General features: G+C 43.3%; 1 protein-coding gene across 3 annotated transcripts in view; it reads left to right on the top strand.

Annotated features, from left to right (window-relative positions):
* LOC311145994 (disheveled-associated activator of morphogenesis 1-A-like) overlaps positions 1–21,792 on the top strand; it is an 89,394-nt gene extending 67,602 nt beyond the window's left edge. For 2 of the 3 annotated variants that reach the window (XM_084182419.1, XM_084182418.1), the window contains exons 5-26: positions 153–247; positions 1,507–1,840; positions 2,088–2,198; positions 2,294–2,397; positions 2,508–2,574; positions 2,676–2,793; positions 3,407–3,545; positions 4,347–4,405; positions 4,536–4,723; positions 5,430–5,720; positions 6,200–6,307; positions 7,290–7,316; positions 8,722–8,819; positions 10,136–10,220; positions 11,360–11,466; positions 14,578–14,666; positions 16,012–16,180; positions 17,912–18,019; positions 18,684–18,744; positions 18,909–19,040; positions 20,164–20,334; positions 20,621–21,792. In XM_084182419.1, coding sequence (XP_084038545.1) covers positions 153–247; positions 1,507–1,840; positions 2,088–2,198; positions 2,294–2,397; positions 2,508–2,574; positions 2,676–2,793; positions 3,407–3,545; positions 4,347–4,405; positions 4,536–4,723; positions 5,430–5,720; positions 6,200–6,307; positions 7,290–7,316; positions 8,722–8,819; positions 10,136–10,220; positions 11,360–11,466; positions 14,578–14,666; positions 16,012–16,180; positions 17,912–18,019; positions 18,684–18,744; positions 18,909–19,040; positions 20,164–20,334; positions 20,621–20,827 — 2,868 coding nt within the window. In that variant the 3' untranslated portion in view covers positions 20,828–21,792. The remainder of the gene's footprint in view (positions 1–152; positions 248–1,506; positions 1,841–2,087; positions 2,199–2,293; positions 2,398–2,507; positions 2,575–2,675; positions 2,794–3,406; positions 3,546–4,346; positions 4,406–4,535; positions 4,724–5,429; positions 5,721–6,199; positions 6,308–7,289; positions 7,317–8,721; positions 8,820–10,135; positions 10,221–11,359; positions 11,467–14,577; positions 14,667–16,011; positions 16,181–17,911; positions 18,020–18,683; positions 18,745–18,908; positions 19,041–20,163; positions 20,335–20,620) is intronic. The other variant, XM_084182420.1, reaches the window with a different exon arrangement.
* Positions 21,793–23,935: the final 2,143 nt, after the last annotated feature.

Genomic DNA, 23,935 nt, shown 5'->3' with positions numbered 1-23,935 from the left:
GGTCAAAGTTCTTATGGCCTGGAAAAACACAGAGAACCATAACGGTCCTAGAACAGAGCCTTGCGGGACACCATTTTGAGTTTTAGTGAGTACATTGTCATTGAGTCTTCTTGTCTAACAAGTTTTCGAAATCAATATTTTTTCATCACCAGAGGAAGACCCTTATTGCGTTGGAAATGGAGGATGAGGAAGAGAGGAACAAGACTATAGAGAGCTTGAAGACAGCTCTAAGGACACAACCCATGAGGTATACCAGTGACACTCATACACTCATGCTCCTTTTCATGCATACTTGTTCTCATATGCATGCATTCAATTAAGATGTGTGCTATGTAAATGTATGTGTTTGTGAAACTCGAAAACTGAAGAATTGGAGTGCGTTGTTACTGCACTGGATAGACTTAGATCACATGATATCGAGTTTCCTTTTCTTTTATGAGATATTAGTTATGATAAACTCATATTCTATTTTGAGTTTAAGTCATAACAGAGTATGGCCGAGAGCGCTTTAGTGAGTCTGCTATTTGCACAAAGTAGGTTGGGTTAATTTACTGTGCTCAGTCTCACAGGCCATTCATCATCATTAGAGTGACCTAATATGATTAATCACTAGACTAGGCTTTGTGTTGAGAGCCATTCAGCCCCAGTCCAGTCCAAACACCACTGCAATAATATGATATTACAGCCCTATAGACCACACCGCGTAGACTAGCCTGACACACACACACACACACACGCATGCAAGCACACACACGTCAGGTAAAACGTCTTCCCCTTAAGGTCCTCCAGAGGTTAGGTCAACACTGCCCTTCTCACCTTTCACCTCTAACCCCTCCCAGGGGTCATGGTAGTCTATCACCAATGAGCTCTCTCTGTTTTCCTCCATGCCTATTTTATTGTGCTAAATGGCGCTTGTCTGCTGGCTAAAGATGTTTATTTGTCCTCTGTTCTTGTTTTCATCGAATGAAAACTGCAATTCCACTTGCTTACATTGAACACACATGCACACCGAAAAAACATGCACACAAACTCTTAGGTTTGTTAAACAAAGTGAAGTTACTGTAGAGGGCAACAAAGTGATCAAACTCTATAAATATACTTTAGTCAATTTTCATAAAACACATGGTCACCACACTAAGGGTCAAGGTCAAGGTCCCCACCCCCCAGCAGTTTTACTAATGTTTGTAGCTTGTTTGATCTCGCCATCTCCCCATTTCCTAGTGAAAGCCAGTCAACTGTGAAATTAGTTTTGCCAAAGTAAAAGAAGGGGTATAGTAGGATCTGATTGTGTATTGTCCAGGAACAGAATGGGATTTATATGAAAGGTTATCTGTTTCTGGGTGCATCTGAAGTGGCAACCTATTCCCTATATAGTGCACTACTTTTGACCAGGGCCCATAGGGCTCTGGTGAAAAATGGTGCACTACATAGGGAATAGGTTACCATTTCAGATGCAGCCTGTCTCTCTCCCTGACCTTTACCCTCAATCCTCCTCTTCCTTTAAAGGTTTGTGACGCGGTTCATCGACCTGGACGGTCTGACCTGCATCCTGAACTTCCTGAAGAGCATGGACTACGAGACCACCGAGTCCCAGATCCACACGTCCCTGATCGGCTGCATCAAGGCCCTGATGAACAACTCCCAGGGCCGCTCCCACGTGCTCTCCCATACAGAGAGCATTAACATTATCGCCCAGAGCCTGGCCACAGAGAATGTCAAGACGAAAGTGGCGGTGCTGGAGATCATGGGCGCTGTGTGTCTGGTGCCAGGAGGCCACAGGAAGATCCTGGAGGCCATGCTGCACTATCAGAAGTTCGCCTGCGAGAGGACTCGCTTCCAGGTGGGAGGACAGACACCTTGGCCTCATAGACACCACTGTAGCCAAGTGTTCAGTTGGGCTTTTCACACTGTAATATGTTAGCACAAGGCTTTCCTTAACCTTGTGTTAAGACTGACCCAGAGATGTTGCATGGCCTTATTCACTTAACATATAGAACTTTCAGGTGTTACTCTAATTAGTGTTTAGTCTTTACGTTTCTTATGTCCATATTACTGATGCTTCTTTCTCTCCTTTTATCCTGTCTTAGACTCTGCTGAATGACCTGGACAGGAGTACGGGGCGCTACAGGGACGAGGTCAACCTGAAAACAGCCATCATGTCCTTCATCAATGCAGTGCTCAGTCAGGGAGCAGGGGAGGTGAGTGCTCCTCTTCCTCTCTAAGTATTTGCCCTCTTATGGTCCAGTTGGTTGTCTTCAGAGAGTCTAACTGCTATGTGTACTGTATTTCACAGTCAAGCTTTGAGTTCAGAATTCACCTGCGGTACGAGTTCCTTATGTTGGGCATCCAGCCGGTCATCGATAAACTGAGGTCCCACGACAACTCAACGTTAGACAGGTGAGTTAAGTCATAAACTGCATGACTGGTATAGTACATTTCAGATCTAGACCACACTGTCATACCCAACTGCAGTAGATTGTGTCTGACCATTAGATGTTGTCTTCCAGGCATTTGGACTTCTTTGAGATGCTGAGAAACGAGGATGAACTATCTTTGGCAAAACGCTTTGACACTGTGAGTAACATTGGGATTTACCTATACAGTGCATGTCGTTTGCAATAGTTGTTTCTCTGTCTACTAGTTCTAATATCAACTTTTGGTTTTTGTTGTTGCAGGTGCACATTGACACAAAAAGTGCCACGCAAGTGTTTGAGCTCATAAAGAAGAAGATGAACCACACAGATGCACACCCGCACTTTATATCTGTCTTACAGCACTGTCTCCTTATGCCTTGTAAGTGCTGCCTGCCTGCTGTCCGCCATTTCTTTAAAGTTGTTTGAGTTCACCAAGACTCTTCAGGCCTCAACTTTTACATAATTGAGAATTGGACTGTTTGGTTTCTCAGAGGGATCCAAAGTGGTTATACATCAGTGTTTTTTAGTGTCTTTTAGGACGGCAGTAAAAATGATGTCCTCTCTAGGTAGTTTTAAATACCTGGAAATTATTGTTGGAATTCTGCTTATGTGAGGGATTTCTCTCTAGAGGGTGTTTTGCCTGTCGATAAGAACTTTCTACACTATAGCGGAAATGTTGTTCCTCCACATTGCTTTAGCTGTGTTTATGTTGTCCTGAGGGCCTATTTTCAGCCTGATCTCTCCCGTAAGACTCTGTCCTTATTGTGTTGCTATGTGTATGGTAGGATTTCATGGGCAGAGATTTTGCCTAGTCCTAGACTAAGAAGCATTCTCAATAGACAATCTCCATTAAACATGCTTTTTACTCCAGGACTAGACTTAGTTTGTGTCCAGAAAACTGGCCCTAGATATTCGTTGTTGGGTATGCATTGGCTGTTGCAATCAAATGTCCCCTTTGGGTATTAATAAAGTGCTCTCTTCTCTTCTCTCAGACAAGCGTAGTGGGAACACAGTGCATTACTGGCTCCTCCTGGACCGTATCGTCCAGCAAATCGTCCTGCAGAACGACAAAGGTCATGACCCTGACGTCACCCCTCTGGAGAACTTCAACGTGAAGAACGTGGTGCGAATGTGAGTGAGAGGAGAGGAACGAGAGGGGGGGGGGGAACATTTTGACATGCCTGAGTTATGTCTGAGTCGGTTCGACGTTCTCCCCACCTCGCACGGCAGAGGACTGACTGACTGTCTTCATCGTAAATCTCCATGTGGTATTGAACATGCCTCGTTCTAGAAATGGCTTTAAATCCAAATATGGTGATCATGTATATAATCAATGCTGTATATTTATTCATGAGTTAATCTTATCCTGGGTTTAATACAGTGGCCATGATCATAATCACTCTTGGTCCAGGTACTGTACATCACAAATATGAAATGTAAAATATGTGTATACCCTATTATCTCCTTCATTTTATAATCCTTTCAATACCATTTGCCGATTTAGCATGAATACCCTGATCCATTAATACTCGCCAAAAATCAGCAAGTCATTTTGTGGATTTTACTGGGATTTTAATAATTCATTTTTGAAAATATAATCCAGAATGAAAGCACTTTGATCTGTTTTTTGGATGAGGAAATCAGTGAAATGTAGAATTCCAAATATGCATACACAGAAACATCAGTTAACCCCTGCAGCTGCCTCTTGCAAATCTGACTCTGGGTATGAAAGTCTGACTGTCTATGGTTAGGTTTAGAAGAAGCTTACAGGTTCCCTGTTGTCTACTCTGATCACCAATGACTTATCTAATGAACCCGTTTTTATAACTAAACCTATGCCTAACCTCAGTGTGAGGTAATGCCTAGTGGGATTTTGCTGCGATGTCTAATACTTTAGATACTGAACCTAACCTCCTCTGTTCTTCTGCTCAGGCTGGTCAACGAGAATGAAGTCAAACAGTGGAAAGAACAGGCCGAGAAAATGAGAAAAGGTACATACGTTTCTGCTCTCTGGTTTCTATTAGCGATGGAACTGTCGGAAGGCAGACCCTTCTGTACTGTGTATCATCATGCTGATGACTGCTCTGGTCTCGTCTGATCTGGTCTGGTCTGGTTTCTCAGAGCACCATGAGCTGCAGCAGAAGTTTGACAAGAAGGAACGCGAGTGTGAGGCCAAGACCCAGGAGAAGGAGGACATGATGCAGACACTGAATAAGATGAAGGAGAAGCTGGAGAAGGAGTCCAGCGAACACAAGCAGGTCAAGCAGCAAGTGGCCGACCTCTCCGCCAGGCTGCATGACCTCAGCACTGTACGTTTGTTTGTTTGTTTACATTTACATTACATTTTAGTCATTTAGCAGACGCTCTTATCCAGAGCGACTTACAGTTAGTGAGTGCATATATTTTTCATACTGGCCCCCCGTGGGAATCGAACCCACAACCCTGGCATTGCAAGTGCCATGCTCTACCAACTGAGCTACAGGAGGCCTAGTGTGAGCTAGATCTCTGTTCTAGCTCACAATGGGGATATATTCCAAGAGTCCATGGAAAAACATAGAAAATACAATAGCATCACAAATCTTTACACCTTATTCCTCCTTTTAGCTTTTCCAATCAGGAATAAAGGCAGGATGTTTTGGTTATAGTACAGTTGTATATGAACAACAACATGGCCTGCTGTCTTGCGAATTCCTGTGGTCATTGTCATGCTAAACAACAACCATAGGAGTTGGCTATACAGCACAAACAAATCTGGGAACAGGCTAATGTCCTCTTTTCCCCTTAGTCGTTCAGTTTAGGAGTGGATACACAGGATGTTTGGTTACAGCACAGTTAGACATGAACATCAACACAACAACATTGCCTTGTGATGTTCTTCCAAATCAATATATGTTGATTAGAACTGCTCTAGCTAGTACAGAGTGCTTCTATGATTTCCATTATGTAACATAGTAAGTATTGTAGTACATCCAGTACAAATCGAATGTACATCCCAATGTGTCCCATTTTTTTCAGAGGCCAAATCCATGTGTTCCTGGTGGCCCTCCACTCATACCTGGGGCCCCTGGAGGTCCCATACCACCCCCTCCCATGCAGGCTGCGATGCCCCCCCCCCCTCCACCACCCCCTGGGGGCATGCCTCCACCGCCACCCCCTCCACCCGGTGGACCTCCACCTCCTCCAGGCATGGCTCCCCTTGGTCCCCCTCCTCCCCCTGGAGCTCCCATGGGACCTGGGCTGAAAAGGAAGAACATCCCCCAGCCCTCCAACCCACTCAAGTCATTCAACTGGGCCAAGCTGGCTGAGGTCAGTGAGTTCTGCTTAGTCAGACCGTAAAGGTTTGCATCCAAAATGGCACCCTATTCCCTATGAAGTGCACTACTTTTGACCAGAGCCCTATGGACCATAGTCAAAAGTAATGCACTTAATAGGGAATAGGGTGTCATTTTGGACAAAGCCAGTAATTGAATTGTTTTTGTACATTTCTGTCCAGTACAGAGGGAGTGAGTGTTGTGCTGATGAGGCAGACAGAACATAGAGGTTTTTGTAGCTACATCTCAGACTGTCCAGGGGGAATGAAGGATAAGGATTGCCTTTTTACCCAATGCTTTATCTCTTGCATTGTTTGCACAATTGCATGAAATCAATATAGCAAACAAGCCCTAGACGTGTTTATATGTTGTTGTTGTAACCTCTAGAATTCCAGGGGTGTATGTATGGCCTGTATTGTTGTCTCAGCTTTTAAAGTCTTAGTTATGGATGGGGGCTGTTTTGTTTTATTGCAGAATAAGCTGGAGGGCACTGTGTGGACGGACGTCGATGACATCAAGGTTTTCAAAATCCTGGACCTTGAGGACATCGAGAAGACCTTCTCTGCATACCAGAGACAGCAGGTACAGTTTAACACCTAAGTACCAAAGTATTACTGTAGAGAAAAGGCATTTCAGTATATAGCAATTCATCCTTAAGGACAGGACACAAGACCCTGAATCACTTCTTAACAATTTGCATGTAACTACTCTGAGCGTTTCCATGGCCACCGACCATGCTGTTCCAACAAACACTTCTAGCTAGTGATAAACACATGCATGCCATTGCACTCTGTAACTGAATCGTTCCAGCAGCACTTCTCAACACATTGTCTGGAACTGGCTTAAAGGGAAATCAGGCCATTACAGAGCATTTTACGATAGCCTGGTGTCAGATCAGTTTGTTTTGTCTTGCCAACTCCTATGGTGACAATGACCAAAAGGCTTGGCAAGATAGCACAAACAGATCTGGGACCAGGCTAGCTTTTTTTTTAGGTCTGTTCAATTGAATCATCTACCTTGTGAGTGTTCCTGGGAACCAGACGGAAGGAATGTTTGGAACAGGAAGTAGCCATGCTGATAACATGGTCCTTGGATAGTTTACTAGTGCTGCATGAGAAGCGTGGCATATTTCATTAAGCCTCTATTATGTCCATTAAGCCTCTATTATGTCCACAATGTCTACTGTAGTTCAGTTTAAATCCTCCAGATATCACTTTCCCCATACCTTTTCCCTTAACCAACCTAATAAGACTGTGATTGGAAAGGTTAGACTAGGGCCCAATTCCCATTACTAACTGCCCCTAAGAGTATAAAGAAAGTTGCGTCAAATTTAATTAATTTTGTCGTATAAGGAATTTATTAATTTTAAGCCATACTGTTTATGATGTGTCTGAAAAAAGTTAATTTGCATCTCTGACTCATGATTCCGCTTTTCCTCACAAACAAATGCATCGCTGGCCGCTGATCTGGCCCTGTAATTCACCATACATAGCCTACTGCACGCTTGTTCTAATTAATAATGAATGCCGAATCTTCCTTGCTTCCTGCCCACCCGCCTGTTTAGGACTTCTTAACAATGAACAATAACAAGGTGAGTGATCTTTTGACCTCTGACTCCTCTGTGACCTTTACCCTGCTCTGCTTCTGTGACGCATCTGTCTTGATGCTCGCTACCGTCCTTCATTGTACGCTACTCTCTCTCTCTCTCTCTCTCTCTCCTTAACTCTGTCCTGTTTATGTCTAAGGGGATCGTGTGTCTCTGTGTGTATGTGTGTCCGTAGGTGAACTAATTGTGAAAGCCATGTCTTCCTGCAGTCTCGATCTCTGTGTTTCTGTGGATTTATCCTTTCAATCAAGACTTTTGGAATATACTGTATTTCTAAACACACCAACATGTTGTTTGAATGAACTATTTCAGTTTTATTGGTTACCATTTCAAGATGTTTCTGAGCATAATTAGCCAAATTGGTTTTGAGGCACGCAGTCAATTCTGCAAGCAGCTGGAGTCTTGCAACTATAAAAAGTGCTAGATATCCGTTTTCCAAAAACAAAATCTCTCCTGTATTCTTGGGGTGAAGCAATTGATCGCCAAACACACCATTTCACACAGCCTGTTTCCCAGCTGTCCTCCATTTGGCAGTTTCAAATACTGACCCAGTCAAAGGAACAATTTGCTGTTTTATGTTCATACTGTGTGTCTCCTGTGCACCCTGGGTTTATGTTGCATGCATATGGATATCATGTCTGTGTGTTTGTGCGTGTGCATGTGCGTGCGTGTGTGTGCGAGCGTGTGCATTTGTGCGTGCGTGTGTGTGTGTGTGTGTGTGTGTTGGTTACTATGCACCATAGTTTTTAATATGAGACAGCAGGTGGTGAAATGGAAGAGGCCTTAATAAAAACACTTCTTCCTATTGCCGTTGATCAACAGCTAAACTGTTTGCAGGTGTGAGTCAGCCACAGCCCTCCACCTAGCATAGTTTAGGGCACTGTTATTCCTGGATCTTATTCATTACGCACAAATTTGAAGAATACTGTCTGAAACAGGGAACTTGGGGTTGTACAATAGAAAATGCACATTTTAGTTTTCCGTTGCAAAACATTTTGTTACGTGCGCCCTAATGAATACAACCCTGGTGTATTAGGTGTGGTTCTTCCTCCCAGAGAGAGTATCATTAAGGTCATGTAGTCAAAAGCATTTGCTGCGTTCAGCAAATACTGCATCCAAAAGTGCTTAAGTATGACGAGTGATTTACAATTGGGTGTTTATTAAACAGTAAAGCTGTCTAAATCTAGCTTGATGGTAGAGAGTATCGTTTAAGGTCATGTACAGTAGTACAACAAGAATTAGCTGTTTTCTGCATACTAGCCTCCATCCAAAAGTGCCTTAGTGTGATAAATTATACAATATTGTGTGTTTATATGAACGGAATGTGAAGTTCAGCTAATTACGGTTCATGTTCAAACTCTTCCTTCCCTCCCAAATGTTCTCCTTCCAGAAAGAGTCCGAAGATGACACGGTGACCTCCAAGAAGGTCAAGGAGCTGTCAGTCATCGACGGTCGCAGAGCCCAGAACTGTAACATCCTCCTCTCTCGGTTAGTATTTGACCTTTTTACCCCATGATGACAAGGCAGAAGTATGTTCTACTTATATTAGTGGAGATCACTTATTGTGATTGTATCCATCTGATGGGTGCTTGAAATGTCTCTTTCCACACACATGCATGTATGCACACATACACACACACACACACACACACACACACACACACTTAATTTGTTACCGTACACAGCCAAGTTACATTAAATTCAAATTGAATCTACCATTTGAGCAATTCTTTATTTTCATCAACTTCGACTCGAGTTGAGGGATAATTTTTCATATTTGACAATGTGTTTAAACATCAAGTGCAGCCAAGAATTATATATGTACTTTGTAACGGGATGATGTTGGCCAGGAACTATTTTCTGTTCATCCCTGGTCTCCATGGGAGCAACCTCAAACAAAGAGGCCTGTGTCCTTTCTACTAAGTTAATTTCATGTAGCTATCATTCTCAATTTAACCACTGCGAATGAAACCTGAAAGTTTAAGTGATTCAGCTATTTTGATTGCTTCCTGTATTTAAAGTCTCATTCAATATTTGCGGTTGATGAACAGCGGTTCATTCCTTTTTTCGAACTTGCAGACCTGAAAATATTATTTTCTGCAAAGTGCCATCAATTATGCATTAACATGCCTTTTCAGTCTTAGCTAACACTTTGAATAAGGCAGATATGTATTTAATAATATTGACATGACTGAACCTTAATTGCTCTGTCATTAGTGTGTGCCTAAATCCGCTATGCTGACTGTGAGAAGTCCTGTCAGAAAGCACCGTGGTCTGCTGTGGTAGGCTAGGGCTTCAGGCCCAACTCCTTTAGAGCTGTGGGTCGGTGGGTGGGTCGTTCTTTGGTTTGGGGCCCAAGTCTTTTAGAGCCGTATGTTTTTTACTGGTAGATGATGAGTGTGTTTGTTTGCCAGTGGAGCTTTTCAAAGAGCAGAACCACCAGGCTTTCTGTCACCTGCTCTCTCTGGCTGGCTGGGGGCTAATACCTGTGACTTAAAATATTGACCCTGTTTCTGCAACTGCTGAATGTGCGGCACAGGTTATTTAGCTTTGGACTTCACTCTCTTTTTAACTGACACTTAGTGCTTTTCAAAATGGATACTAATTGATAATTGTTTGAGGTGACACATGTAGAACAGTACATTACATAACATGAATGCATTGTACATTACTTTTGAAATGAAAAGGAAACACACCAATAACAAGGCATTAACTGGTACAACTGGTCAAACTGGTGTCCTCTCTTATTGACTATTTAGAACTGGTGTACAGTAATCCACTGTGGTAATGCTGTTGTGTTGCAGGCTGAAGCTGACCAATGAGGAGATCAAGAGGGCCATCCTGACTATGGACGAACAGGAGGATCTGCCCAAAGACATGCTGGAGCAGGTGGGCCCTCTCTCACTCATACAGCATGTAGCCCTCCTCTCTACAGTAGTGGCTTAATGGCTTTATACCATATAGCAAGTCCCAATTCCCATCTGATCCATCCCTCTAACCCTTCGATGTTTGCAGATCTGAAGGGTCTGGATAGGTATAAGCAGCTTCCACCATTTTGCTTCCACCTTACAGATCTGTTAGACGCTGATCACAGGCCTCAACAAGAGCACAGATCATATTATTGCCTGGGTAATTGGTTTATAATATATCCTTTTTAGGGAGCACTGTGTTCTTTTTCTACTCTGATTGAAGGACAACACACAGGCCAAATGTATCACGAAATTCCACAGAACTGTGTAAGCCAATAATTGCTTTGATGATGACTAATTGATGACATGTAATCTTAAAACTCAGCAATTTTGTTAGTTTGTCACGTTTTCTTCCTTCCTCGTCCCCTGTTAAACTTTTCTCAAAACCACTGAGCCTTCATGTTCTTTGTCGCCCCATAATTATGACAGTGACTAGGTGAAATACTATAGTAATTTCAAATAGATGTAAGAGTAATTGAAGGCTAATCCAGTTTTATAAGACTTTTCATTGCTGTTGCTTTAGGGACCTAAATAAAGAAAGGCTGAAGTGTTCACGGGGACTGGGTTAGTGACGGATTGGAGTATTTGTTGTGGTGGGGCACCACCCGGCCCGGCCTGGATGGTGTAGGTTTTTTAGCAAGGGTGTAAAGCATCTGAATGCTGTTAGTTGGAATACTGCGTGCCTGGCTGCCATGTCTGTTCTGAGTTCTGCCAACCTGATCCATCTGTTCTATGGAACAATACCAAAGTTCTACGAGTTCTACGTCTGAGTCATTTCAACATCATTTACATTCAAAGCACAGAGACAATTTATTTCCAGCAGCAGATGGGGTTACCACACCTGCATGTCTTTTCAATTATAATAATTAATCATTGATTGGCTTTTACAAACGCTCAAAACTCTTTACTTAGTAAGGGGGAAACTCGCCTTACCTTACATTTTACGGCAGAAAGCTCACCACACATCAGCTATCACAGTGAAGAGATGGGGATTGGTGTGTGGGATGTCCAAGATCTCTCTTGATAATGGTCTTCTCCCCCTGTCCTGTTCCTGTCCAGCTGCTGAAGTTTGTCCCAGAGAAGAGTGACATGGATCTCCTGGAGGAGCACAAGCATGAGCTGGACCGCATGGCCAAAGCTGACCGCTTCCTCTACGAGATGAGCAGGTACAGACTTCGTTTCGGTATCATGATACACCATTGGTACTGCTACATTGTGTATCACTACATTCCCCATATTAGGCACTAGCCACAGGATGTTCTTTTGTTGTTTGTTAGTATACTGTAGAGTGGAAAATACTCAGGTGCTCTCAGATGACAATGGAAGTTGACTGAAATACTACTTAATTGTTAATATGTAGTCTTCATCAGGGACTTTCTCCTTTGTCGGTTTACTGTAACAACACTTTCTGTGTTTATAGTATTGTATTAAAATGGCCGTTAACAGGAATTGACACAGATCACTGAGCGGATTCGATTATGCTGGTCTATGGCCCGTGACGAGAATGGGCAAAAGTGGTGAGGGAGGAGCGCCCTTCTCAAATCGAACAGTAATATGCGCCGCTCGGTCATGTTGTCAACAAGGCAGCATGGTGCATCGTCCAGAAACATACAACATCTCTTTTCCATAAAATATGTTTGAATTTTCAAATTAGTTTTCATTGGGAAGGCAGATTAAGCGTTTTTATCAAAAGCAATCACTTTTGCATGTGAACACACAGACTCCTACTCATTACTCCTCGTGCTTAATTACGTCACTTTTGTTTTGAGCCGACTTCACCGTGGGCTTTGAACGGGGCACCTTGCTCATGCCCGGAGACAGCCCGGTTCCAAAACGAATGCAATCGACTTTCACCCGGTGCAAAACACGCCTGCCTGGGCCAGATTAATCGAATCCACTCATTGTGATGACACTAGGAGCATATGTAAACAGCAGGACACACAGTGACACATGCTAGCTGGATGTCGACGTCTTTTTAACACAAATCTCTTTGGCATTTCTAACTGCTGAGGGACATCACTGCCAGACATTAAGTTGTGACCCAAATGTGCCAGTGAAGGCCATTGGTCCTGTGAGGGTTTGGGGAGTGTAGAAGGATTGGGATCGTTCTTTAGTAAATACAATTAACAGCACTGCATTTGGCCCTGTGTAGGGAAAATAGATGTATTACCTTTTGGAGTGCTGTCCAGTAACCAAAAGGTCGCTAGTTCGAAACTCTGAGCCAACAAGGTGAAAAATATGTCTGTGCCCTTGAGCAAGGCACTTAACTCTAATTGCTTGAGGGACGCTGTTGATAATGGCTGACCCTGGCCACTCCCCGAGGGTGTCTCAGGGGGAGTTGGGATATGCAAAAAACACATTTCCATTTCAAACCCTGTGAAACAAGACAAATATAAGCACCCACCAAATTATTATTATTATGTTTAAAGTATAATATGTGAGTGAGTAAATTGTTTATTTGGATTATTCTTTAACATGATTCACTGTCTACGAGCTAAGGGGGAGGCTGTGGTTGAGGGGGAGGCTGGTGCGTAGGTGGCGGCAGGCAGCTGAACTTTCCATGTACCTCATATTGTTAATGAATTAACATGAAACCCCCTGGGGAGACATTCTCGGCTCGCGCAGAAACAAAGACCGAAACCCCAGGGATAGGGCTTACTGTTTTAAAAGCTCTCGCTTTAATGAGCATTCTGTGTTACAAATGAAGATTGGATTACTAGATTAAAGGAAGGAAATCAATGCAGGTTCTAATGTACAAGTGCAGCACCAGTACCATTTTTTCCATGATGTAGAAAGCCGTTTACTATGGGAATAGACTTCCTTCCAGGATCTGGCGTCGTTTGTGTTTTGGCTTCCTGAAAACATTGTAGCCATGGAAACAGCATTTGGGCAGGGAGAAGGAAAGGAGCTTCTTTATTAAATGTGCTCTGAGTTTTTCATGTTGGGTATTTAATCCAGTAAAATAATTTGGGAAAGATGTATGTTTTCTGTCTGGTCACAAAACCTCAAATGTATGAACAAAACCAAAAAAAGTGTATTTCTATTCAAAAGTTCATGCCCTTCATATAGGACGTCATATCATAATACACAACCGTTTCAGTGAAGTGCCAGGATAACAACCTCTCCCTCAACGTGATCAAGACAAAGGAGATCACGCCTCTTGTAGCTCAGTTGGTAGAGCATGGCGCTTGCAACGCCAGGGTTGTGGGTTCGATTCCCACGGGGGGCCAGTATGAAAAATGTATGCACTCACTAACTGTAAGTCGCTCTGGATAAGAGTGTCTGCTAAATGACTAAAATGTAAGAATTAGATGATTGTGGACTACAGGAAAAGGAGGACCAAACATGCCCCAATTCTCATCCACGGGGCTGTAGTGGAGCAGGTTGAGAGCTTCAAGTTCCTTGGTGTCCACATCACCAACAAACTATCATGGTCCAAACACAACAAGACAGTCGTGAAGAGGGCACAACAAAGCCTATTCCCCCTCAGGAGACTGAAAAGATTTGGCATGGGTCCTCAGATCCTCAAAAAGTTCTACAGCTGCACCATCGAGAGCATCCTGACTGGTTGCATCACTGCCAGGGATGGCAACTGCTCAGCCTCCGACCGCAAGGCACTACAGAGGGTAGTGCATACGGCCTAGTACATCACCAATCTTCCTGCCATCCAGGACCTCTATACCAGGCGGTGTCAGAGGAAGGCCCTAAAAATGGTCAAAGACTCCAGCCACCCTAGTCATAGACTGTTCTCTCTGCTACCGCACAGCAAGCGGTACCAGAGTGCCAAGTCTAGGTCCAAAAGGCTTCTTAACAGCTACTCGCCACAAGACTCCTGAACAGCTAATCAAATGGCTACCCGGACTATTTGCATTGCCCCCCCCAACCACCCCCTCTTTTACGCTGCTGCCACTCTCTGTTTATTATCTATGCATAGTCACTTTAACTCTACCTACATGTACATATTACCTCAATTACCTCGACTAACCTGTGCCCCTGCTCATTGACTCTGTACCGGTACCCCCTCTACCGGCTTCTCTAATGTTATTTTACTGCTGCTCTTTAATTATTTGTTATTTATTTTTATTTTTTATTTTTTACTTTTCAATTTTTTACTTAACACTTATTTTTCTTAAAACTGCATTGTTAGTTAAGGGCTTGTAAGTAAGCATTTCACTGTAAGGTCTACACCTGTTGTATTCGGCGCATGTGACAAATACAATTTGATTTGATTTGTATGTAAACTCTAAATAATATTTTCACTTCTAACTACAATACAGGATCAACCATTACCAGCAGAGGTTGCAGTCCCTCTACTTCAAAAAGAAGTTTGCTGAAAGAATCATCGAAGTCAAACCTAAAGTTGAAGGTAGGATCAAATAATCTACCTTTAAACCATTTTAATAACTGGTTGGACTGTGGAGTCAAATGTAATCATACTGTAATGAGAAATGCTGGCAATACTCAAAGCCTGCAGATCTATGGTGTTAAAAGTACACTATATATACAAAAGTATGTGGACACCCCTTCAAATGAGTGGATTCTGCGATTTCAGCCACACCTGTTGCTGACAGGTGTATAAAATCGAGCACACAGCCATGCAATCTCCATAGACAAACATTGGCAGTAAAATGGCCTTACTGAGGAGCTTAGTGACTTCCAATGTGGCACCATCATAGGAGGCCACCTTTCCAACAAGTCAGTTCGTAAAATTTCTGCCCTGCTAGAGCTGGAAACATCTAGGAGCAACAACGGCTCAGCCACGAAGTGGTAGGCCACACAAGCTCATAGAACGGGACTGCAGAGTGCTGAAGCACGTAAAAACCGTCTGTCCTCGGTTGTAACACTCACTACTGAGTTCCAAACTGCCTCTGAAAGCAATGTCAGCACAATAACTGTTCGTCGGGAGCTTAATGAAATGGGTTTCCATAGTCCATAGCACACAAGCCTAAGATCACCATACGCAATGCCAAGCGTTGGCTGGAGTGGTGTAAAGCTCGCCGCCATTGGACTCTGGAGCAGTGGAAACGCGTTCTCTGGAGTGATGAATCACGCTTCACCATCTGGCAGCCCGACGGACTAATCTGGGTTTGGCGGATGCCAGGAGAACGCTACCTGCCCGAATGCAATGTGCCAACTGTAAAGTTTGGTGGAGGAGGAATAATGGTCTGGGGCTGTTTTTCATGGTTCGGGCTAGGCCCCTTAGTTCCAGTGAAGGAAAATCTTAATGCTACAGCATACAATGACATTATAGAAGCATGACAATGCCCCAGTGCACAAAGCGAGGTCCATACAGAAATGGTTTGTCGAGATCGGTGTGGAAGAACTTGACTGGCCTGCACAGAGCCCTGACCTTAACCCCATCGAACACCTTTGGGATGAATTGGAATGCCGACTGTGAGCCAGGCCTAATCGCCCAACATCAGTGCCCGACCTCACTAATGCTCTTGTGGCTGAATGGAAGCAAGTCCCCGAAGCAATAATCCAAAATCTAGTGGAAAGCCTTCCTAGAAGAGTGGAGGCTGTTATAGAAGCAAAGCGGGGACCAACTCCATATTAATGCCCATGATTTTGGAATGAGATGTTCGTCGAGCAGGTGTCCACATACTTTTGGTCATGTAGTGTATGTATGAGCCTTTATGGGAATAGGATGCCATTTGGGATTCAACCAATGTCTTATCCTCATAATGGTAACTTCTTCTTCCTCTCCCCAGCTCTGACCAGGGCCTCTAAAGAGGTGCTACAGAGCCGCAACCTCAAGCAGCTTCTGGAGGTGGTCCTGGCCTTTGGTAACTACATGAACAAGGGCCAGAGGGGAAACGCCTATGGCTTCAAAGTGTCCTCACTCAACAAGATCGCTGACACCAAGTCCAGCATTGACAAGTAAGAAATGGTCTGGCTTGAGGCTTTTTCTATTTATCATATATATATATATATATATATATATACAGTACCAGTCAAAAGTTTGGACACACCTACTCATTCCAGGTTTTTTTTAATTTTTACTATTTTTAATTTTTACTATTTTTCTACATTGTAGAATAATAGTGAAGACATCAAAACTATGAAATAACACATATGGAATCATGTAGTAATCAAAAAAGTGTTGAACAAATCAAAATATATTTCATATTTGAGATTCTTTAAATAGCCACCCTTTGCCTTAATGACAGCTTTGCACACTCTTGGCATTCTCTCAACCAGCTTCACCTGGAATGCTTTTCCAACAGTCTTGAAGGAGTTCCCACATATGCTGGGCACTTGTTGGCTGCTTTTCCTTCACTCTGCGGTCTGACTCATTCCAAACCATCTCAATTGGGTTGAGGTCGGGGGATTGTGGAGGCCAGGTCATCTGATGCAGCACTCCATCACTCTCCTTCTTGGTAAAATAGCCCTTACACAGCCTGGAGGTGTGTTGGGTCATTGTCCTGTTGAAAAACAATGATAGTCCCACTAAGCCCAAACCAGATGGGATGGCGTATCGCTGCAGAATGCTGTGGTAGCCATGCTGGTTAAGTGTGCCTTGAATTCTAAATGAATCACAGACAGTGTCACCAGCAAAGCACCCGCACACCATAACACCTCCTCCTCCATGCTTTACGGTGGGAAATACACTTGCAGAGATCATCCGTTCACCCACACCGCGTCTCACAAAGCCATGGAGGTTGGAACCAAAAATCTCCAATTTGAACTCCAGACCAAAGGACAAATTTCCACCGGTCTAATGTCCATTGCGCATGTTTCTTGGCCCAAGCAGGTTTCTTCTTCTTATTGGTGTCCTTTAGTAGTGGTTTCTTTGCAGCAATTTGACCATGAAGGCCTGATTCACACAGTCCCCTCTGATCAGTTGATGTTGAGATGTGTCTGTTACTTGAACTCTGTGAAGCATTTATTTGGGCTGCAAACTGGTAACTCTAATGAACTTATCCTCTGCTGCAGAGGTAACTCTGGGTCTTCCTTTCCTGTGGCGGTCCTCATGAGAGCCAGTTTCATCATAGTTCTTTATGTTTTTTGTGACTGCACTTGAAGAAACTTTAAAAGTTCTTGAAATTTTCCGCATTGACCTTCCTGTCTTAAAGTAATGATGGACTGTCGTTTCTCTTTGCTTATTTGAGCTGTTCTTGACATAATATGGACTTGGTCTTTTACCAAATAGGGCTATCATCTGTATACCACCCCTACCTTGTCACAACACAACTGATTGGCTCAAACGCATTAAGAAGGAAAGAAATCCCATAAATTAACTTTTAAGAAGCCACACCTGTTAATTTAAATACATTCCAGGTGACTACCTCATGAAGCTGTTTGAGAGAATGCCAAGAGTGTGCAAAGCTGTCATCAAGGCAAAGGGTGGATATTTGAAGAATCTCAAATATAAAATATATTTTGATTTGTTTAACACTTTCTTGGTTACTACATGATTCCATATGTGTTATTTCATAGTTTTGATGTCTTCACTACTATTCTACAATGTAAAAAATAGTAAAAATAAAGAAAAACCTTGTAATGAGTAGGTGTGTCCAAACCTTTGACTGGTAGTGTATATTAAAAAATAGATATATTTAAAAAATCCCTTTGAGATATGTGTGATGTATATGATGTTTGTGTTTGTAGGAACATCACTCTGCTGAATTACCTTATCACCATCCTGGAGCAGAAGTATCCCAAAGTGGCCGTGTTTCAGGAGGAGCTTCATAATGTTCCAGAGGCAGCTAAAGTCAAGTAAGAACTGCTGCTAAGGTTGACTGAATCAGAACCCCCCTCCACCCCCAACACACACACACACACCACCGATACTGTTTCATAATCCTAAATTGCTTTCATGTCTGTGTAGTAACTGTGTGTAATTACCCTTATAACAACATTGTAAAAGTTGAGTCTTCCTCGCTAAGCCTAATTGATGGTGCCTGACTTTAAGTAGAATAGGTGAAAGGTTAAGACCGTATTGCTGTGTGTGTTACCTTACAAACTGTGTTTACAGAGAGGGTCAAAGGTCATGTTTATATTGTCTGGATGTGTCAGAGGCACAGGTTGTTCTACTTGCCCCTATTTCAAATGTGGAAAGTGTGAACTGTGAACCATACAACCCTCGGTAGGTCAAGGTGTTTCCTGTTTTACCACAAGAAATAGTATAGCAGACAGCATAATCCATAGATTTAGGGAAACTTAAAAAAGTAAGAAAACAGGTCACAAATAAAGATAATCTACGTTAGTTTCTGCTAAAACCTAGTGAACCCTGAATATATGCCTTTCCTGACTGAGAAGGGAGGAAGTTGGGTTTTATTGTCTCACATTTCATGTCTCTAAGTTGTGGCTTGATTGGAGCACAGATGGTTTGTAATTGTTTCATGTGAATAAACTCCAGTCCCTCTCCTCTCGTCCACAGTATGACAGAGCTGGAGAAAGACATCAACAATCTGCGCTCTGGTCTGAAGAGTGTGGAAACGGTTAGTGGCCATTTCTATTGGTTTCCCTTAATGAAGGCACACATGATATCACAGGCAGTATAATTAGCCTTACACTCCTCTACCATGGGCATGGTACTGTACTCTTGTGTTGTGGGTTGTCTGATGACAGTCATGTACTTCTCCTGTAATGCTGTTCACTGTAGGAGCTGGAGTTCCAGAGAGGTCTTCCTCGGGTTTCGGGGGATAAGTTTGTGTCTGTGGTGAGCCATTTCATCACTGTGGCCAGCTTCAGCTTTTCAGACGTGGATGATTCTCTGACCGAGGCCAAGGAGCTGGTGAGAATGGGGGGCAGAGGGCTGGGGGCCATGATGTCTGTCTGTCTGTCTATCTCTCTGTCTGTATCTGAGGGTCGGGCATTGAAAAAGTATTACTATAATGGACAAAGCCCTTCAGACCACGGCAACTTGACAGGAACACTCATGGGTACACTCAATATGGGCGTTGGTTCACCCATCACAGAACACTAACTTGGAATGTACATTCTAGTAGTTGTATTTCTATGGGGTTGGGGTTGGGGTCGTGTTGTCCATCTGTCCCCTCCTCCTTCTCTCCACAACTAGGAGCTCTGATAGAGCTATAAAAATAATAGATGGGCAGCACAAATGGCAAATCCTGTAACTTGATGCTTGGCCACATAACCAAGTAGGTAGCACAGTCTTCTTACTGCAGCTTTGAAGTCACCTTTTAAAGTTAGAAACAACCCATATACTTGGAAATGCTAGGAGGACGTAGTAACTCACGTACAGTATGTTAAAGGCTTACAGTCTACCTGTGTGGACATTGGAACCTCTGAATATAGGCAGTTAATGTTTAACTAAGATGGGTCAAGGCTATCCGTTTCAAAGCCACGGTTTCCCCCGATCCCCTTCCTCTCTAGTGCCATGTGGAATGTATTTGATACGTGTGCAGGGGATAGAGGGTTATTTATGTGTCAAATTACACTTTACAATGGCAGGGAAGAGGAAACCATCTCTGTTGGGAGTAGACCTAGGGTCAAATACTATTTGAAATCTTTCAAATACTGAGTGTTTGCCCTTCCCTGTCTGGAGTGCCAGGTGAACTTTTGCAGCTATTCTGTTGGTTCCAATGTGCCAGACAAGCTCAATCAAGCCCAGATAAAGTATTGGGTATGATTTCAAATAGTATTTGAACCCAGGTGTGATGGGGGTAGGGTCTGTTTTAAAGCTAGATTAATCAACCAGGCAACAAGGTCTCTCACATTCATCCCCAGTGTATCACTGAAAGAATGTTCACCTACATTCACACTGAATCACCTGTGACACATTGACTGTATATTATTACATCTTGATGAAGGATCACAAATACTCATTTTCCCTTCCAGGAAAGGCAGTTTGACCATCTTGAAGTACTTGATGTCTACCTTTGTTTTCTCTCCAGTTTCTGAAGGCAGTGCAGCATTTTGGGGAGGATGCAACCCGTATGCAGCCTGACGAGTTCTTTGGAATCTTCGACCAATTCCTGCAGGCGTTCGCTGACGCCAAGCAGGAGAATGAGAACATGCGCAGACGCAAGGAGGAAGAGGAACGACGGACCCGCATGGAAGCACAGGTTAGATTGTTAAGAATGTCTATCTCCGACCACAACACTAGAGAGAGTCACCTACGGTCACCATTTCACCACCCAGTCATTATGTAACAATTATTACAAATGGGTATCAAACTAGTGTTGTTTGTGAGATTACACAATACGCGATCTACTGTTGACCTAGACACACTCAAATGTGTGTAGGTCAAGAGTAGTGCTCATTTACTCAATACACCAAATTCAACTGCCACACACTCTCTATGCTACTGTAGGTGAGAGTCACTAAGTTCCTCCTGTTTTGTCCCCTCAGCTTAAGGAGCAGAGGGAGAAGGAGCGCAAGGCCAAGAAGTCAAAGGAGAACTGTGAGGAGGACGGTGAATTCGACGACCTGGTTTCAGCCCTGCGCTCTGGGGAGGTGTTCGATAAGGACTTGTCCAAGATGAAACGCAACCGCAAACGCGTCAACTCATCAGCTGAGACCAGCAGGGAGCGACCCGTCACCAAACTGAACCTCTGAAACAGCTGACAACTGATCCTGTCTTACTGGAGCTAAGCTATGCTTCCCTCTGGTGGCCTGGCATGAGCCTAGCGCCCCCTCATTTGGGAGTGGACAGAATTCACTGCTAAAACGGAACTGAGCAGGAAAGGTGGTGGACAGACCTCTACTTACTCTTCTGCTACTCAAGCAACAATAACCCAGAGCTTGTGTCTGTCTGGAAACAGACATAGAAGATATTACCTCCTCTTAAAACCATGAACTATGGATAAGGAGTGACTCTCTAAGCTATTTGTGTTAATTGCCAAAACCTACCCTTTTAAAATGCTGTGGTCTGAATGACAGCTTTGCTCATGTCGTGGATGGGACACTTTTTAATAGCATAGGGCTGTTGCCCTGGAGTAGGACGCTCTTCTTGACCGTTCCTGCCTGTAAAAATTAGCAGGAAGTGGAATGGAAAGCCAGGGGTCACACACACACACCGCCTGCGACACATTTCCTCTTTTAAACGGGAGAAAGTGGAACATCTTTCCTGCTATTGTGTTGTCATTCAGTCAGACACCCTAGAGAGTATAGTAGAGGATGTCAACCCCATGCAGAGAAACACAGTGTCTCTTGAAGCACAATCCAGCATGTATGAATTATGTTTTTGAGATAAGCAAAAAAGCAATACATTTTGATACTGTTTTTATCACACAATTTTTCAAAGACTTAATTTAGATATTTAAAACCAAATCACAGATGCAATATTACCATTTTATTAGAGCCTATAACTTTCTTTTTTTTAAATAATCCATTAGAACTGCAATATACAGTATTGTCGAAGAGTTACCAAAAATAATTGCTCTTCCTCTGGTCATCCTAACACACTGAGGATATCAGTCTGGAAACTATGCAGCCCAACATGTTGAGTTTTGTCTTTGTGTTTTGTGTTCATTACTGTCATGTATGTCTATATTATGTATATACAGTGAGGGAAAAAAGTATTTGATCCCCTGCTGATTTTGTACGTTTGCCCACTGACAAAGAAATTATCAGTCTATAATTTTAATGGTAGGTTTATTTGAACAGTGAGAGACAAAATAACAACAAAAAAATCCAGAAAAACGCATGTCAAAAATGTTATAAATTGATTTGCATTTTAATGAGGGAAATAAATATTTGACCCCCTCTCAACCAGAAAGATTTCTGGCTCCCAGGTGTCTTTTATACAGGTAACGAGCTGAGATTAGGAGCACACTCTTAAAGGGAGTGCTCCTAATCTCAGTTTGTTACCTGTATAAAAGACAGACACCTGTCCACAGAAGCAATCAATCAATCAGATTCCAAACTCTCCACCATGGCCAAGACCAAAGAGCTCTCCAAGGATGTCAGGGACAAGATTGTAGACCTCCACAAGGCTGGAATGGGCTACAAGACCATCGCCAAGCAGCTTGGTGAGAAGGTGACAACAGTTGGTGCGATTATTCGCAAATGGAAGAAACACAAAATAACTGTCAATCTCCCTCGGCCTGGGGCTCCATGCAAGATCTCACCTCGTGGAGTTGCAATGGTCATGATAACGGTGAGGAATCAGCCCAGAACTACACGGGAGGATCTTGTCAATGATCTCAAGGCAGCTGGGACCATAGTCACCAAGAAAACAATTGGTAACACACTACGCCGTGAAGGACTGAAATCCTGCAGCGCCCGCAAGGTCCCCCTGCTCAAGAAAGCACATATACAGTGCAGTCTGAAGTTTGCCAATGAACATCTGAATGATTCAGAGGAGAACTGGGTGAAAGTGTTGTGGTCAGATGAGACCAAAATCGAGGTCTTTGGCATCAACTCAACTCGCCGTGTTTGGAGGAGGAGGAATGCTGCCTATGACCCCAAGAACACCATCCCCACCGTCAAACATGGAGGTGGAAACAATATGCTTTGGGGGGGTTTTCTGCTAAGGGGACAGGACAACTTCACCGCATCAAAGGGACGATGGACGGGGCCATGTACCGTCAAATCTTGGGTGAGAACCTCCTTCCCTCAGCCAGGGCATTGAAAATGGGTCGTGGATGGGTATTCCAGCATGACAATGACCCAAAACACATGGCCAAGGCAACAAAGGAGTGGCTCAAGAAGAAGCACATTAAGGTCCTTGAGTGGCCTAGCCAGTCTCCAGACCTTAATCCCATAGAAAATCTGTGGAGGGAGCTGAAGGTTCGAGTTGCCAAACGTCAGCCTCGAAACCTTAATGACTTGGAGAAGATCTGCAAAGAGGAGTGGAACAAAATCCCTCCTGAGATGTGTGCAAACCTGGTGGCCAACTACAAGAAACGTCTGACCTCTGTGATTGCCAACAAGGGTTTTGCCACCAAGTACTAAGTCATGTTTTGCAGAGGGGTCAAATACTTATTTCCCTCATTAAAATGCAAAGCAATTTATAACATTTTTTACATGCGTTTTTCTGGATTTTTGTTGTTGTTATTCTGTCTCTCACTGTTCAAATAAACCGACCATTAAAATTATAGACTGATCATGTCTTTGTTAGTGGGCAAACGTAGAATCAGCAGGGGATCAAATACTTTTTTCCCTCACTGTATGCCCATTCCAGTGTCACCTCCTCACTTGACTCTCAAAAAATCTAGGCGGCAGTCTGCCTTCTCCCTACAGTTTTCAGCCATTAGCTTCGCCCACGACTGACTCATTTGAACTATAAACGTCAATAATAATTGCTTGCGATACAGCTTTTGAAACATATGGCCCTTATCTTTCATCAGAAAGAATCCTTCAAATAAAAAATATACACTTACTGTAGCAGTTTTGCACAGATCCAGCTATGGGTGCCTCCATCTGACAAAAGTAAACTTCCATTACACTTCCCGAACTACGCTTACACACAGGTGTTACCAGCATGCAAGATAGCTAATTAGCACAGGTGGAGATATGGCTGTGTGGGAACACTAACCCTGACCCTATCAAGGTCTGTATCAATTTAACCTTTTTTTGTTGCTGATCTGAAACATAAGGTCCTTATGCTTCCAAAACCGTACCGCAAGCGACGCACGCGTATTATTGTTCAGATTGAGCGTCGGGGCTCTTAACAAAACTCTCCCGTACAGAAGATGCCTTTGTCCAATAACTCTTATGTGT

Source organism: Coregonus lavaretus, assembly GCF_964263955.1.
Source record: "Coregonus lavaretus genome assembly, chromosome: 18".
Classification (NCBI taxonomy): domain Eukaryota; kingdom Metazoa; phylum Chordata; class Actinopteri; order Salmoniformes; family Salmonidae; genus Coregonus; species Coregonus lavaretus.
This window is presented reverse-complemented; position numbering and strand designations above follow the sequence as displayed.